Source organism: Oryctolagus cuniculus, chromosome 15, assembly GCF_964237555.1.
Source record: "Oryctolagus cuniculus chromosome 15, mOryCun1.1, whole genome shotgun sequence".
NCBI classification, from domain to species: domain Eukaryota; kingdom Metazoa; phylum Chordata; class Mammalia; order Lagomorpha; family Leporidae; genus Oryctolagus; species Oryctolagus cuniculus.
The window spans coordinates 33855818-33872244 of record NC_091446.1 but is presented as its reverse complement, the minus strand read 5'-3'; the positions used below and the strand labels follow the sequence as shown (position 1 = coordinate 33872244).

General features: G+C 42.0%; 1 protein-coding gene across 24 annotated transcripts in view; it reads left to right on the top strand.

Annotated features, from left to right (window-relative positions):
• Positions 1-16427, top strand: part of ENTPD1 (ectonucleoside triphosphate diphosphohydrolase 1) — a 206950-nt gene that overhangs the window by 104728 nt on the left and 85795 nt on the right. For all 24 annotated transcript variants that reach the window (XR_011382344.1, XR_011382345.1, XR_007911064.2 and 21 more), the window contains one exon: positions 4538-4665. Coding sequence is in view for 18 of the 24 variants with exons in the window: in XM_051824023.2 (XP_051679983.2) it covers positions 4538-4665 (128 nt within the window). In the remaining 6 variants the exon portion in view is untranslated. Of the gene's footprint in view, positions 1-4537; positions 4666-16427 lie in introns of those variants that run through there.

The following is a 16427-nucleotide window of genomic DNA, read 5'->3' as shown; positions in this document are numbered from 1 at the left end:
GTTCTTTCCACTGGGATCTCACTCGCAGAGATCTTTCATTTAGGTGTTTTTTTTTTTTTTTTTTTTTTTTTTTTTTTTTTTTTTTGCCAGAGTGTCTTGGCTTTCCATGCCTAAAATATTCTCATGGGCTCTTCAGCCATATCTGAATGCCTTAAGGGCTGATTCTGAGGCCAGAGTGCTGTTTAGGACATCTGCCATTCTATGAGTCTGCTATGTATCCCGCTTCCCACGTTGGATCGTTCTCTCCCTTTTTTATTCTATCAGTTAGTATTTGCAGACACTAGTCTTGTTTATGTGATCCCTTTGACTCTTAGACCTATCAGTATGATCAATTGTGAACTGAAACTGATCACTTGGACTAGTGAGATGGCATTGGTACATGCCACCTTGATGGGACTGAATTGGAATCCCCTGGTATGTTTCTAACTCTACCATTTGGGGCAAGTCAGCTTGAGCATGTCCCAAATTGTACATCTCTTCCCTCTCTTGTTCCCACTCTTATATTTAATGGGGATCACTTTTCAGTTAAGTTTCAACACTTAAGAATAATTGTGTATTAATTACAAAGTTTAACCAATAGTATTAAGTAGAACAAAAAAATACTAAAAGGGATAAAGTATTAAGTTGTTCATCAACACTCAGGACAAGGGCTGATCAAGTCACTGTTTCTCATAGTGTCCATTTAACTTCACCAGGTTTCCTTTTTGGTGCTCGGTTAGTTGTCACCGATCAGGGAGAACATATGATATTTGTCCCTTTGGGACTGGCTTATTTCACTCAGCATGATGTTTTCCAGATTCCTCCATTTGTTGCAAATGACTGGATTTCATTGTTTTTTAACTGCTGTATAGTATTCTGTAGAGTACATGTGCCATAATTTCTTTATCCAGTCTACTGTTGTTGGGCATTTGGGTTGATTCCAGGTCTTAGCTATTGTGAATTGGGCTGCAATAAACATTAAGGTGCAGACAGCTTTTTTGTTTGCCAATTTAATTTCCTTTGGGTAAATTCCAAGGAGTGGGATGGCTGGGTTGTATGGTAGGGTTATATTCAGGTTTCTGAGGAATCTCCAGACTGACTTGCATAGTGGCTTGACCAGTTTGCATTCCCACCAACAGTGGGTTATTGTCCCTTTTTCCCCACATCCTCACCAGCATCTGTTGTTGGTAGATTTCTGTATGTGAGCCATTCTAACCGGGGTGAGGTGAAACCTCATTGTGGTTTTGATTTGCATTTCCCTGATTGCTAGTGATCTTGAACATTTTTTCATGTGTCTGTTGGCCATTTGGATTTCCTCTTTTGAAAAATGTCTATTGAGGTTCTTGGCCCATCTTTTAAGTGGGTTGTTTGTTTTGTTGATGTGGAGTTTTTTGATCTCTTTGTAGATTCTGGTTATTAATCCTTTGTCTGTTGTGTAGTTTGCAAATATTTTTTCCCATTCTGTCGGTTGCCTCTTCACTTTCCTGACTGTTTCTTTTGCAGTACAGAAACTTCTCAATTTGACGCAATCCCAATTGTTAATTTTGGCTTTGACTGCCTGTGCTTCTGGGGTATTTTCCAAGAAGTCTTTGCCTGTGCCTATATCTTGCAGGGTTTCTCCAAAGTTCTCTAACAATTTGTTGGTGTCGGGTCGTAGATTTAAGTCTTTAATCCATATTGAGTGGATTTTTGTGTAAGATGTAAGGTAGGGGTCTTGCTTCATGCTTCTGCACATGGAAATCCAGTTTTCCCAGCACCACCTATTAAATAGACTGTCCTTGCTCCAGGAATTGGTTTTAGATCCTTGATCAAATATAAGTTGGCTGTAGATGTTTGGGTTGATTTCTGGTGTTTCTATTCTGTTCCATTGGTCTATCCATCTGTTTCTGTACCAGTTCCATGCTCTTTTGATAACAACTGCCCTGTAGTATGTCCTGAAATCTGGTATTGTGATGCCTCCAGCTTTGTTTTTGGCATAACATTTTTTTTTTACCTTTGTCAAACCAATAGTTAAGAATATATGGAAAATTTTAAGCTTCCTCGCTAACTTAAGTTCTTTCTTATCATACTTTTTTAAATAATTTTTTTTTGAAATTTATTTATTTGGAAAGACAGAAACGCATAGTGACAGATTTCCATTCTACTGGTTCACTCCCCAAATGCCTGCAACAATTGGGGCTGGGTCAGATGAAGTCAGTACACAGGAACTCAGTCAAGGTCTCACATGTGGGTGCCAGGGACGCAACAACTTGAGTGGTCCTCCCAGGGTGTGTGTGAACAGGAAGTTGGAATTGGAAATAGAGCAGGGGTCTGAACCCAAATGCTCTGGTATGGATGAGGTTAGCCAAAGCAGCATCTTAGCTACTGCACTAAATGCCTGTCCCTTATCACATCTTTAATAGGAAACAAGAATATGAAGCAAGATTTGAATGTATTCTCATACTGTGGATATCGTGAAAGCTGGGCAACTGTGGGAAAATGTGCATTAGATTGTTCATTGATTATAGTGAATATTCTCACTACGGAAGGAGGAAATAATTACAGTCACAACAAGCTGGTTCCTACCTCAGGACTTTAGCAGTTTCTGTTCCTTCTTCTGGAATGCTCTTATTCCTTCTCATAGCTGGTGAGATACCAACTCAAATGTCATCTCAGACTTTCTTAGCCCTCGAGGTAATCGCTTTTCTACCTCAACTTCTACTGCAAGTCCCTTTATCACATTCCTTGGTTTTAATTTCTTCTTGGCACTTACCATGACCTAATATCTGTTTATGTACTTCTTTTCTGGTTTATCCGTCTCTCTAACTGGGTTGTCAACTCCAGAGAGAAGGGACCCTGTGGTATTTTTCAATTGTAGTAACCTAGATGCCAAGAGGAGATGTGGAAGGAAAATGAGATAGAAAAATTGAAATTTCATATTTAGGAAAACAACAGAATGAAATTGGTAGCCCTTTTTGAATGGCTCAAGAAAGTAATATAATTCAAAATTCAAAACCTACCACAATGTGCTGTTCTTGGCTATTGTATTTATAATTGTTCATCCAAAGCACATGCTTGTTAGAGCTGTGTTTGTTAATATCACAATTTTGAGCCGGCGCCATGGCTCACTAGGCTAATCCTCTGCCTGCGGCGCTGGCACCCCAGGTTCTAGTCCCAGTTGGGGCGCCGGATCCTGTCCCTGTTGCTCTTCTTCCAGTCCAGCTCTCTGCTATGGCCCGGGAGTGCAGTGGAGGATGGCCTAGGTCCTTGGGCCTTGCACCCACATGGGAGACCAGGAGGAAGCACCTGGCTCCTGGCTTTGGATGGGCGCAGCACGGCGGCCTCAATGCGCCAACTGTAGCGGCCACTTGGGGGGTGAACCAACGGCAAAAGGAAGACCTTTCTCTCTCTCTCTCTCTCTCTCTCACTGTCTAACTCTGCCTGTCAAAAAAAGAAAAATCACAATTTTGGAAACCCAAGTAAGTTTCATATACTTCTTTATTGTGCTATTCTATTCTTCTTCTTACAAAACCTAGGACAGTGTAGGGGAGTTGAGAGGGGAAAAGGTTGAGCTACCAGAAAGGGAAAAAATGGTGCAATAGTTTCCTATTAAATTGCTTTGTAGGATTTATTTTTTGTGATCTGTCAAAATAACTTTTATATAATTTTGCTGTTAGAACATTTAAAAAATATTTGAGAGGAGGAGGAGGAGAGAGAGAAAGGAGTGAGAGCATGCCCATCCCGTGGTTCACTCCCCAGATGCCTGTAATGTCTGTGGCTGGAGCTACGAGCTGAGAGTGCAATCCAAGTCTTCCTGGGTGGCAGGAATCCAGTGACTTATACCATCACTGCTCCCTCCTAGGGTCTGCACTGGTGGGAAGTAGAGTCAGGAACCAGAACCAGAAATTGAACCCAGACACTCTCATAACAGATTTGACATCTTAACTGCTAGGCTAAATGCCTGGTTCCTTGTTGGAACTTTTTTATGTCCCAGGACAGGGTGAGACTACAAACAGAAGAGATAAGATAATGTGAATCATGAACTGAAATGTTAAAAAATTTCTGAGCTATTACTAATGTTTACCAAGTAAGTGTGGTTGAAATGCAAAGTGCATGCTAAACCAGGAAATATCAGGAGTGGTGAAATTGGATGTTGGCTGATATATTGTTAAATTTTCTAAAACATCATAAACCTTTTATGGTAGATTTTAAAATGAGGAAGACTGCCCCTGTTTATTTGTTGTTGCTTTTTTGTTTACTTGTATTGATAAATCTATATGACCTGTTAAACGAACTGCCAGTTTGAAACTATTCCCTCTCATCTTTTCACAGCTGATCACTAACCTGGTTTTGTCCATTATTCTTGCCATAGCCACCAAATCAACTTTCTCCTTCAGTGTAGTACAAATAGATCTTTTTGTTTTGAATTATTTCCCAATTACTTGGCAAATGTTCATGGATAGAGATGGACTTTTATCTGATTCTGATATCTCCAGAAAGCCATCACAAGGCCAATCAGAAAGGGGAAGGAAATAAGTGTTGACTTTTTGTTGATATTTTCTTTTTCTTTGGGTTTTAGGTTCTGAATTTAAGAAATTTTGCCACAAAAATATTCTGGCCATTCTTGGCTTCTCCTCTATCATGGCCGTAGTAGCTTTGATTGCTGTGGGGATGTCCCAGCACAGACCTTTGCCAGAAAATGTTAAGGTAAGTCAAATTTCTGTATGTGTGTGTATGTATGTTAGGGTAAATAAAAGCATACAGGAGGAATTTCTCTTGTATTTGCGCATGATGAGCTATGAGCTTGAAAATACAGATGCATGTGCCAGGTCTCTGAACTTTTTGCCACCTACCCAAATCAGTTGCTATAGAGCAGAGGCGTGGGTGTTACATAGGCTTCTTTTGTCACACCAAGTTCAACCCAATGGAGTTGTGTACAGCAACCCCTTTGTCAAGAAAGAAGACTGACCTAGCTCATTGTTAATGGTCCCTTGCCTTCTGATGTTGAATGATGTTGGTTCTCTTGGCAAAACTTCACTCACAATTGAAGCCTCATGATTCCGCTCTTTGTTTAAAGTACATGATTGCCTTCTTGATTTGACCTTTTTACATGTTGGTCAGTATTGCATCACTGGAGAGAGAGAGAGAGAGACTGCCTAGGAGGCAAAATCCATTACAGATTTGAGCTCTCTGTTTCCAGTGAATATTTGTGGTCATGGATGACCTTCACTTGTTCATAATAGTCTTCTTCAAATCTGTTGTGCTTCTATTGTGGCCTGACAAAATGGAACAAGGTCTTTGGCATTCTTAAATAAAAGCTATGAATATTTGAAAAGTAGCCACTGGCATTTAAAGTGTATCTTTATGGTAATATCACTAATTTGTTTTATACAAAAATAACTTTAATATATGAAAACCAGCTGTTTGTTGAGGTCATGCAGTAGTTTTAATAAGATTCTTGGCATATGGTTGTATTAGGGGCAGAAGATTTTAGGAACTTGTCTTCTTATGATGGCTGTAAGCTGTGCTATTCAACTTGACCACTAGTTATATTATCTTTCAACTTATGCTAATTAAAATTAAATAAAATTAAACAATTTTCCCTCAGTTGTACATAACTACAGTTTAAGAATTCAAGAGCCACATGTAGCTGATGGCTGCTATACTGGTCAGTGCAAACATAGAAAATTCCTATTGCTGCAGGAAGTTCTGTTGGAAATTACTACTTCAATGAATACTCTTAGGTAATACTTCTGAAATAATTCAAAACTAAGTTTAATGAATAGAATATATTATAAAACATTTTTAAAATCTAAAAGGTAACGAAATAATTAGACCTTTTAATGAAGATTTATTTATTTGAAAGGCAGAGTGACATGGTGGGAAGGAGGGGTGAAGGGAAGGGAGGGAAAGAAAGATGGAGGGAGGAAGGGATGGAGAGGCAGAGAGAGAGAGAGAAAGGGAGAGAAAGAGAGAGATCTTTCATTCACTGGTTCATTACCCAAATGCTAGCGATAGCTAGGGCTAGGCTAGACTGAAGCCAGGAGCCAGGAGCTCCATCAGGGTCTCCCATGCAAATGGCAAGAACTCAAGTACTTGGGTTATCATCTGCTACCTCACAGGTACATTAGCAGGAAGGTGGATCAGAAGTCGAGTAGCCAGAACTCAAATGGGGCACTCTGATATGGATGCAGCTGTGTTTCAAGTGGTGGCTTAACCACTGCACTACAACACTCACCCTGAGACTTTTCCTTGTGCAATCTGTAAATTAATACCAAGATTATCCCAAATTATTGTGGGCTACCGAACTATTACTGAGTAGTTTGTTGGAATATGTGTGTAGTTGTCTCTGTTATCCATGGGAGATTGATTCTAGGAACTCACCTCTGGGTACCAAAAATGTATAGATACTCAAGTCCCTTATTTTTATATTTACACTTCAGGTCATCCATTACAATGTAAATGGCTTGTCAACAGATGTTATACTGCATTATTAGGGAATCATGACAAGAAAAAGAGTGTACATGTTCAATACAAGATAGAGGCTTCTTCTGTATATTTTCACCTTGTGGTTGGTTGTAGAACCCATAGATATGGAGGGCCAACCCTATCTGCTTTTGACACTGACTGTGGGCATTTGCTTCTAACACGGGGTGGGTATTTGGCACAGTGGTTAGGACACTGTTTGGGATGTGTGCATCTGGTGTCGGAGCCCCTGGTTTTGGGTCCCACCCCTACTTCAGATCCAGCTTCCTGCTAATGTATACCCCAAACAGCAGCAGATGATGGTTTAAGTACTTAGGTCCCTGTCACCCACGTGGGAGACCCATATTGAGTTCTTGGCTTCTGGCACTGGCATGGCCCTGATGGCTATTTCAGGCATTTGGGGAGTGAACCATTATTGGAAGATCTCTGTCTGTCTTTGCATGTGTCTCTCTGTCTATGTCTCTTTGCCTTTCAGATAAAAATAAATAATTTTTAGAAATAAGAGATAACTTATTTGGATATTTGCACCTAGCATGTTTGTTTTAAAAACACGTAATGTCATCACTCTGTAATCATACTGCACTCACAGTTCTTTGTTCATAAATGTATACAAAAATAATTATAAGTGTGTGTTAGGCTCTAGTTGGGAAACAATACAGATATGATTTAGCTTGCTATCTTTTTTTAAAAATTTATTTTTTTATTTGAAAGAGTTTCAGAAAGATGTAAAGACAGAGAGAGGGAGTAGTCTTCTATCTGCTGGTTCACTCTTCAAATGGCAGCAACAGCCAGAGCTGAGCCAATCCAAAGCCAGGAACCAAGAGCTTCTTCTGGGTATCCCACATGGGTAAAGGGGCCCAAGGTCTTGGGCCATCCTCTGCTGTTCTCCCAGGCATGTTAGAAGCGAGCAGGATTGGAAGTGGAACAGCCAGGACTCAAACTGGTGCCCATATGGGAGCTGGTGCTGCAGGCTGGGGCTCTAACCTGCTGCACCACAGCACTGGCCCCAAGAGCTTACTATCATGAGCAGAAAATATGTTCAACAGTTAAACAAATCTTTTTGATTGTGATAAAGTACCATGGAATCAAAGTTTTGGAGACCAGGCAAGTTTTCCCTGCAAAAAATGACATCAATAATAATGTCTGAAGGATGACTAAAGTTAGCTGGGGAAAGATAGTTAAAGAGTATTTTAGATAAAAAGAAAGTAAGTGTGAGAGTCTCAAAACAGGAAGTAGCTGGATACCTCCCAGAAGTGCCTGGAGAGCAGGAGTGGACCACATGTTGGATAAAGTTGGTATAGTAAGTGGTGCAATAACAGCCCTGCAAGTCAAGTTGAGGATTTAATTGTAATCCTGAAATAGGAAGCTGGTGACATGATCAGCTTTGTATTTTGCAAAGATCACTCTGGCTCCAGTATCAGGAGAGATTGAGAGCAGATGTAGGAGGAGTTCAATTTTTTTTTTTTAACTTTTATTTAGTAGATATAAATTTCCAAAGTATAGTTTATGGATTACAATGGCTTCCCCCCCCCATAGCTTCCCTCCCACCCGCAACCCTCCCATCTCCTGCTCCCTCTCCCATTTCATTCACATCAAGATTTATTTTCAATTATCTTTATATTCAGAAGATCAATTTAGTATATATTAAGTAAAGATTTCATCAGTTTGCCCCCACACAGAACACAAATTGCCAAATACTGTTTGAGCACTAGTCATATTATTAATTCACATTGAACTACACATTAAGGACAGAGATCCTATATGAGGAGTAAGTGCACAGTGACTCCTGTTGTTGACTTAACAAATTGATACTCTTGTTTAAGGCGTCAGCAATCTCCCCAGGCTCTAGTCATGAGTTGCCAAGGCCATGGAAGCCCCCTGAGCTTGCCAACTTTGATCTTATTTTGACAAGGTCATAGTCAAAGTGGAAGTTCTCTCCTTCCTTCAGAGAAAGGTATCTCCTTCTTTGATGGCCCATTCTTTCCACTGGGATCTCACTCGCAGAGATCTTCATTTAGGTTTTTTTTTTTTGCCAGAGTGTCTTGGCTTTCCATGCCTAAACTATTCTCATAGGCTCTTCAGCCATATCTGAATGCCTTAAGGGCTGATTCTGAGGCCAGTGCTGTTTAGGACATCTGCCATTCTATGAGTCTGCTGTGTATCCCGCTTCCCACGTTGGATCGTTCTCTCCCTTTTTTATTCTATCAGTTAGTATTTGCAGACACTAGTCTTGTTTATGTGATCCCTTTGACTCTTAGACCTATCATTATGATCTATTGTGACCTGAAATTGATCACTTGGACTAGTGAGATGGCATTGGTACATGCCACCTTGATGGGATTGGATTGGAATCCCCTGGCACATTTCTAACTCCACCACTTGGGGCAAGTCAGCTTGAGCATGTCCCAAATTGTACATCTCTTCCCTCTCTTATTCCCACTTTTATATTTAACAGACATCACTTTTAAGTTAACTTTAAACACCTAAGAATAATTGTGTGTTAATTACAGAGTTCAACCAATAGTATTAAGTAGAACAAAAAAATACTAAAAGGAATAAAGTTTAATTTTTAAAAATTATTTACTTAAGGGGCTGGCACTGTGGCATAATGGGTAAAGCTGCCGCCTGCAGTGCTGGCATCCCATGTGGGTGCTGGTATGAGTCCCTGCTGCTGCACTTCCATCCAGCTCTCTGCTATGGCCTGGGAATGCTGTGGGAGATGGCCCAAGTCTTTGAGCCCCTGCATCCATGTGGGAAACCCAGAAGAAGCTCCTGGCTCCTGGCTTCAGATTGGCCCAGCTCTAGCCATTGTGGCCATTTGGAGAGTGAACCAAAGATGATGACCTCTCTCTCTCTCTCTCTCTCTCTCTCTCTCAATCTCCTTCTGCCTCTCTGTAACTCTGCCTTTCAAATAAATAAATAAAATAAATCTTAAGAAATTATTTACTTAAAAGGCAAAGTGAACGAGAAAAAGAGGAAGAGATAGAGAGGGAAGGAGTGAGGGACAGATAAATCTTTACTCCCTAAATGGCCACAACAGCCAGGTCTGGGCCAGGATAAACCCAGGGGCCAGGAGCTCCATCCTGATCTCCCACATAAGTGGTGGAGGCCCAAGCGCTTAGGCCATCTTCTGCTGCCTTCCCAGGTACATTAGTGGAAATGCTGGATTGGAAGCAGAACAGCTAAGACTTGAACTGACACTCTGATATGGGATACTGCATGCTACAGCTTAACCTTCTGTGCCACAGCACCAGCACCTTGAGTTCCGTTGTTGAAGAATGTTTTTGACTGTTGGACATCTGAGGGAAATGTCAAGGAAGCAGTTGGATACAAACCTGGACCTCTGTTTTCTGGGCAGACATCTACATACACTGCCCAGCAAACATATAATGCAAGCTAAGCTGCATTTTAAGTTTTCCAAGAACCACATGTTTAAAAAGTAGAAGGAAAGAAGCTAAATTATTTTTAAGACTATATTTTATGTAATCTAATACATCAAAATCTTATTTGAATATTTCACCAAAGTGCAGAATTATTAATGAAGTATTTACATTCTTTTTTCATGCTAACTTCAGATTCCAGTGTATTTTCTAACTGACAGCACATCTCAGTTTAGACTAGTCTCACTTCAAGTGCTCAGCAGCTGGCTATTGACTACTTAGTCAGAGATCTGGATGAAGGATTTGTCTCTGATGGCACTGATGCCTTGCAGCCTTTGGAAGGAATGAGATCATCTTAAAGAGGAACATCTTTCTGAGAAGAGAAGAGGGTCAAGGACTGAGTCCTGAGGAATTGCGTCATTGAAATATTGAAGAGTATAATGATATTGCAAAGTATAATGATAAGACCATCTTGTGTTTTAGCTTATGAATAATTTCCACACAAATTTTTATTGTTTCTTTCTATGAATGCTGTGAGGAACGAAAGGATCCCCATTTTATAAACAGCAAAACAAAACTCTTAGGCATTCTCTTGCCCAGGGTGGAGGTGGTGCTAAGACTAGAACTGAGTTTTCTGACCAAAAAGCTAATAACATTTTTTTCCATTTGTCTTAGTGAGTTTTTCCAAACAACACATCATAATAACAGTAAATACATGCAGGATGTTTATTTTGGGAAATGATCCCAAGGAAACACAGGGAGGGAAAAGCCACCCAAAGAGGGAGGCAGGAACAAATCACTGTATTGGGCAACTGAGGCTTCATCCCTATGAAGAGCTGTGGAAAATTAACTTCAGGACTGTTTACCCTGGAGCTTTATCCCCCTGGTTCTCAACCACTGTTGGTCAAGAATTGCTCCTTCCAGGGGTAAATTAGTAGGTTTGTGCATATGTCAGAGGGGCTGTGTGGGTACCACAGGTGACCTACTAGGAAGTAGGACAGAAGCTTCCTAGTAGAAGTAGATACTGCTGGGAGTATACTAGGAGATACTGCTGGGAGTATGCTAGGAGATACTGCTGGGAGTATGCTAGGAGATACTGCTGGGAGTACACTAGGAGATACTGCTGGGAGTATGCTAGGAGATACTCTTGGGAGTATACTAGGAGATACTCCTGGGAGTATGCCAGGAGATACTGCTGGGAGTATGCTAGGAGATACTGCTGGGAGCATACTAGGAGATACTGCTGGGAGTATACTAGGAGATACTCCTGGGAGCATGCTAGGAAATACTCCTGGGAGTATACTAGGAGATACTGCTGGGAGTATACTAGGAGATACTGCTGGGAGTATGCCAGGAGATACTCCTGGGAGTATACTAGGAGATACTGCTGGGAGTATGCTAGGAGATACTGCTGGGAGTATGCTAGGAGATACTGCTGGGAGTACACTAGGAGATACTGCTGGGAGTATGCTAGGAGATACTCTTGGGAGTATACTAGGAGATACTGCTGGGAGCATACTAGGAGATACTCCTGGGAGCATGCTAGGAGATACTCCTGGGAGTATACTAGGAGATACTGCTGGGAGCATACTAGGAGATACTGCTGGGAGTATACTAGGAGATACTCCTGGGAGCATGCTAGGAGATACTGCTGGGAGTATACTAGGAGATACTGCTGGGAGTATACTAGGAGATACTGCTGGGAGTATGCCAGGAGATACTGCTGGGAGTATACTAGGAGATACTGCTGGGAGTATGCCAGGAGATACTGCTGGGAGTATGCTAGGAGATACTGCTGGGACTCAAGTAAAAAGGTGGCCAGGAAGATGTGAAGCAGCCACAAGAGATATCTGAAGTATCATTGCACCTATTGCTTTGTGTGGGGTGAGAGTAGTTTTGTACGAATAGTTTCAGTACAACAGAGTCTTATAATAAAGAGATAGGTAGACAGTGCTATGAAAGCCTAGAGAAAGGAGCCACTGGGTCTGATCACATGAAGACTTCATGGAGGAGGTGGCCTTGGAGCCACATCTTAAGGAACAGTAAAGTGTTTGCTGCAAGGTCTGGTAGGACATATTGCAAACAAAGGTCATACTGTGTATTAAAGAGTGGCAACTTGAAACTGCAGTCAGTCTCTGGTGAATCAGAAGCAGTGAATAGCGGTGGATTTTTGACCATGTAGGCTGGGAAGAGTTGTAGGAGAGGAGCTCCAAGTCTGAGCTTAGTGTGCCTGGCTCAGGAGTGTGCATTCATTCAACTGCCGTGGTGCTCACACTTGGTTCTGTATAAGAGGCACATGGGAGCTTTTCAATTGTGCTAGTCTAGGTCACACCCAGGGTCAATTAGATCAGTCTGGGGGTGGGGAATGGGTGTGTTTTATAAACTTCCCATCTGATTGTAATGAGCATTCATGATTGAGAACCACTGCTTTGAAGGATCCCAAACAGGGGGGTGACGCCAGTTTATGTTCCTAAGATTCCTGTAGGCTGGCGAGCAGGTTAGAGGAAGGTCAGCCAGCTAGGATGATCCTGCTATGGAGTAGGCAAGGCAGAGGAGGCCAGAATTAAGGTATTTTCCTTGTGTGAAGAAAGCAAATAATATTAAAATCACTTAGGTTGGCCAGATGTGACCAGATCTTTCAAGGCCCTTTTATTATCAGGGTGGAATACCGTGGAACAGCAACGCTGAGAGAAAGCTCTAACTACTTCTGTCTCAAGATGGTGGTGGCCACAAACCTCTCCTGGTGCAACTTCTGACATGGAAAGACTTTCAGCTGTCTCGCTCCCCACAGACTCAGATCCTTGTCCTCTTGTGGGTAAATTATTCTGCCTGCTCTAGTGCAACATGGGCCGTGGACTCACAATACCTGGGATTGAACCCCAGATTTATTTTTTTAAAGATTTATTTATTTATTTGAGAACCACTAAGTTAAATGCTTGTTCCCGGAGTCCAGTCTTGATTGAGCTTGTATATAGTGGGGGAAATCATCCTTAATCAAATAATCACAAAATAAAGGTTAAATTACAACCAGAACAGCATCTGACTTGGGCAGTTGCTTCCGAGATGTTTTGTTGACTCAGTGAATGGAGTGAACATCTTGAACAAGTAAAACTGCTCTCTCTTTACATGTGAAGGGCATAGGGCCAGCCTGATAGCAGGGCTTGTTAGTGTCGGAGGCAGATTCCTGCAACAGGATCCTCTCGAGATCCTGGATCCTGTTCTGACCCTTAGAACCTTTTCAGTTAGAACCTCCGGGATGCCAGGCCTGGGAATCTATGTATAAGAGACAGCCTGGCATTGTTGTGCTACTGAAACCTGTGAACCATTCCCTATAGGTACTGGATAGGCAATGGCCACATTATAAAAACATAGGCTTAACCAACTGAAGAGTAATTGGTTGTACCAAAGTCTCCCCTGGAAAAATATCTGTATGCTTTGTGGTCTTCTTCATTCACTTCTTTAATTTTCTTCTCATCACCGGATAGAGGCACATAGCAAGTTGTCATATTCCTTTTAATGTAAATATTCTGCATTTAGGCACATGTTGGAGCTCTCTCACATGAGCATCGGACTGGCCCAATACTAAACCACATGCTTTTATTAAAAACTGTCACTTCCATGGAATGTGGATCAGGGGCCAGACTGCTTTGATTTCAATCCCACATCTGTTACTTTCCAGCTGAGACTTTGGGCAAGTAAATTCCTCTCTCTATGCCTCAGTTTCCTTATATGGGAAATTAGATAGTAGCAATGTGGAGGGTGGTTCTGAGGATTAAATAGAATAATAGAAGTGACTCACTGGTCGGAGTGCCCAGCACAGCAGAAGCCCTCCGTGGAGGCCTGCTGTCAACACACTTCACTGAGGACGCCATGCTTAGGCAAGACACTGAGCTGTCAGCTGGTTATGATTGCTGAGCTGGTGCTCTGCAGGATTCTCAACTGCTGCTAAAGGATCGTGGCCTTTCCCCTTGCATCTGCTTTTGCAAAATGAATTCAAGTGCTGTTCTTAGATAACAAGAAAATCGTAACTTTTTTTTTTTTTTTTTTTTTTTTTTTTTTTTTTTTTTTACAGGCAGAGTGGACAGTGAGAGAGAGAGACAGAGAGAGAAAGGTCTTCCTTTTGCCGTTGGTTCACCCTCCAATGGCCGCCGCTGCAGCCGGCGCACCGCGCTGATCCTGGCAGGAGCCAGGAGCCAGGTGCTTTTCCTGGTCTCCCATGGGGTGCAGGGCCCAAGCACCTGGGCCATCCTCCACTGCACTCCCTGGCCATAGCAGAGAGCTGGCCTGGAAGAGGGGCAACCGGGACAGAATCCGGCGCCCCAACCGGGACTAGAACCCGGTGTGCCGGCGCCGCAAGGTGGAGGATTAGCCTATTGAGCCACGGCGCCGGCGAAAATCGTAACTTTTAATGGAGAATTTGGAAGAATTTTCTCCAGTCTTCCACCTCAAATACTCTTGGAATATATCTGCATTATTTTTACCCTACTGGACTTAAAATCTGATTTTTAAAAACAAGAACACATGGAGGTGGAGGGTGGTGATAGTTGTACACAAATGTGAGTGTACTTAATACCACAGAACTGTACGCTTAATGTGGCTAAAGTGGTAAATTTTATGTAAAAGCAAACAATAAAACAGTGGTTGGCATTAATAATCCAGTAAATCCAACTAAAGAATAAAAGGGAGAAGATGAGATTCAAGAGAATACAGGAAAATGGCTGGAGCCGCGGCTCACTAGGCTAATCCTCCGCCTTGCGGTGCCGGCACACTGGGTTCTAGTCTGGGTTGGGGCGCTGTATTCTGTCCTGGTTGCCCCTCTTCCAGGCCAGCTCTCTGCTGTGGCCAGGGAGTGCAGTGGAGGATGGCCCAAGTGCTTGGGCCCTGCACCCCAGGGAAGACCAGGAGAAGCACCTGGCTCCTGCCATCGGATCAGCGCGGTGCGCAGTCCGCAGCGTGCCGGCTGCGGTGGCCATTGGAGGGTGAACCAACGGAAAAAAAAAGGAAGACCTTTCTCTCTGTCTCTCTCTCACTGTCCACTCTGCCTGTCAAAAAAATAAAAATAAAAATAAAAAGGAGAGAATATAGGAAAATAGTTCAAGAAATTAAGAGGGATAACATATCAAGTTGCTCATCAACATTCAGGGTAAGGGCTGATCAAGTCACCATTTCTCATAGTGTTCATTTCACTTTAACAGGTTTCCTTTTTGGTGCTCAGTTAGTTGTCACCTATCAAGGAGAACAAGTGGTATTTGTCCCTTTGGAATTGGCTTATTACACTCAGCATAATATTTTCCAAATTCCTAACAGGGATCACTTTTCAGTTAAAATTTAAACACCTAAGAATAATTGTGTGTTAATTACAGAGTTCAACCAATGGTACTAGAACAAAAAAAATACTAAAATGGATAAAGTAATACTTTGGAAATTTATATTCATTAAATAAAAGTTTGAAAGCAAAAAAAAAATAGTTCAAGAAATTAGGAAAAAAATGCATGACATGAATGAGAAATTCAGCAGAGAGGTAGAGAACTGGGAAAAGAGCCAAGCAAATGATGGAAATGAACAGATCAGTAAGTTGAGTAAAAAGAACAATTGAGGGAATGTTTGGCCTAGTGGTTAGGATGCTCTAACCCATGCCAAAGTGCCTGGGTCTAATTCTTGGCTCTGGTTCCTGACTCCAGCTTCCTGCCAGAGCAGACCTTGAGAGGAAACAGTGACAGGTAAAGTAACTGGATTTTTGTCACCCATTAGAGAGCCCTGGATTGAGTCCCCATCTCCTGGCTTTGACCCTAGCCCAGCCTCACTCATTGTGAGCATTTGGGGAGTGAACTAGCAGATAGGAGCTCTCTCTTTCTGGTTTTCTCACAAAAAATTTTAAAACTTAAAAAAAAATACAATTGAAAGCATCTATAGACTAGATCAAGCAGAATAAAGAATATCTGAACTTGAGGGCATAACTTTTGAAATATCTCAGATAAAAAAAGCAGAAGAAAAACAATTTTGGTGGAGACAGCCTCACAACCTTAGGGATGCCATTAAATGGAAAATATGTGAATTTATGAGATCCCTGAAAGAGAAGAAATGGGTTGGCCAGCGCCACGGCTCACTAGGCTAATCCTCCGCCTGCAGTGCTAGCACCCCGAGTTCTAGTCCCAGTTGGGGTGCCGGTTCTGTCCCGGTTGCTTCTCTTCTAGTCCAGCTCTCTGCTGTGGCCCGGGAAGGCTGTGGAAGATGGCCCAATTGCTTGGGCCCTTCACCCGCATGGGAGACCAGCAGGAAGCACCTGGCTTCTGGCCATGGCGACCATTTGGGGGGTGAACCAACGGAAGGAAGACCTTTGTCTCTGTCTCTCTCTCTGTCTAGCTCTGCCTGTCAAAAAAATTAATTAAAAAAAATAAAAGAAATGGGTAAAGGAATAGAAAACCTATTTAATCAGATAATAACTGAATTCTTGTGTAATCTTGGGAACTATGTGGACATCCAGGTACAGAAAGTCCATAAGCTCCAAAATAGACATGACCAGAAAAAGTCTTTAACATGTTACAAACTGTCGAGAGTAAAAGATAAGGAGAGAATCCTAAAAACCACAAGAGGAAAGCACCA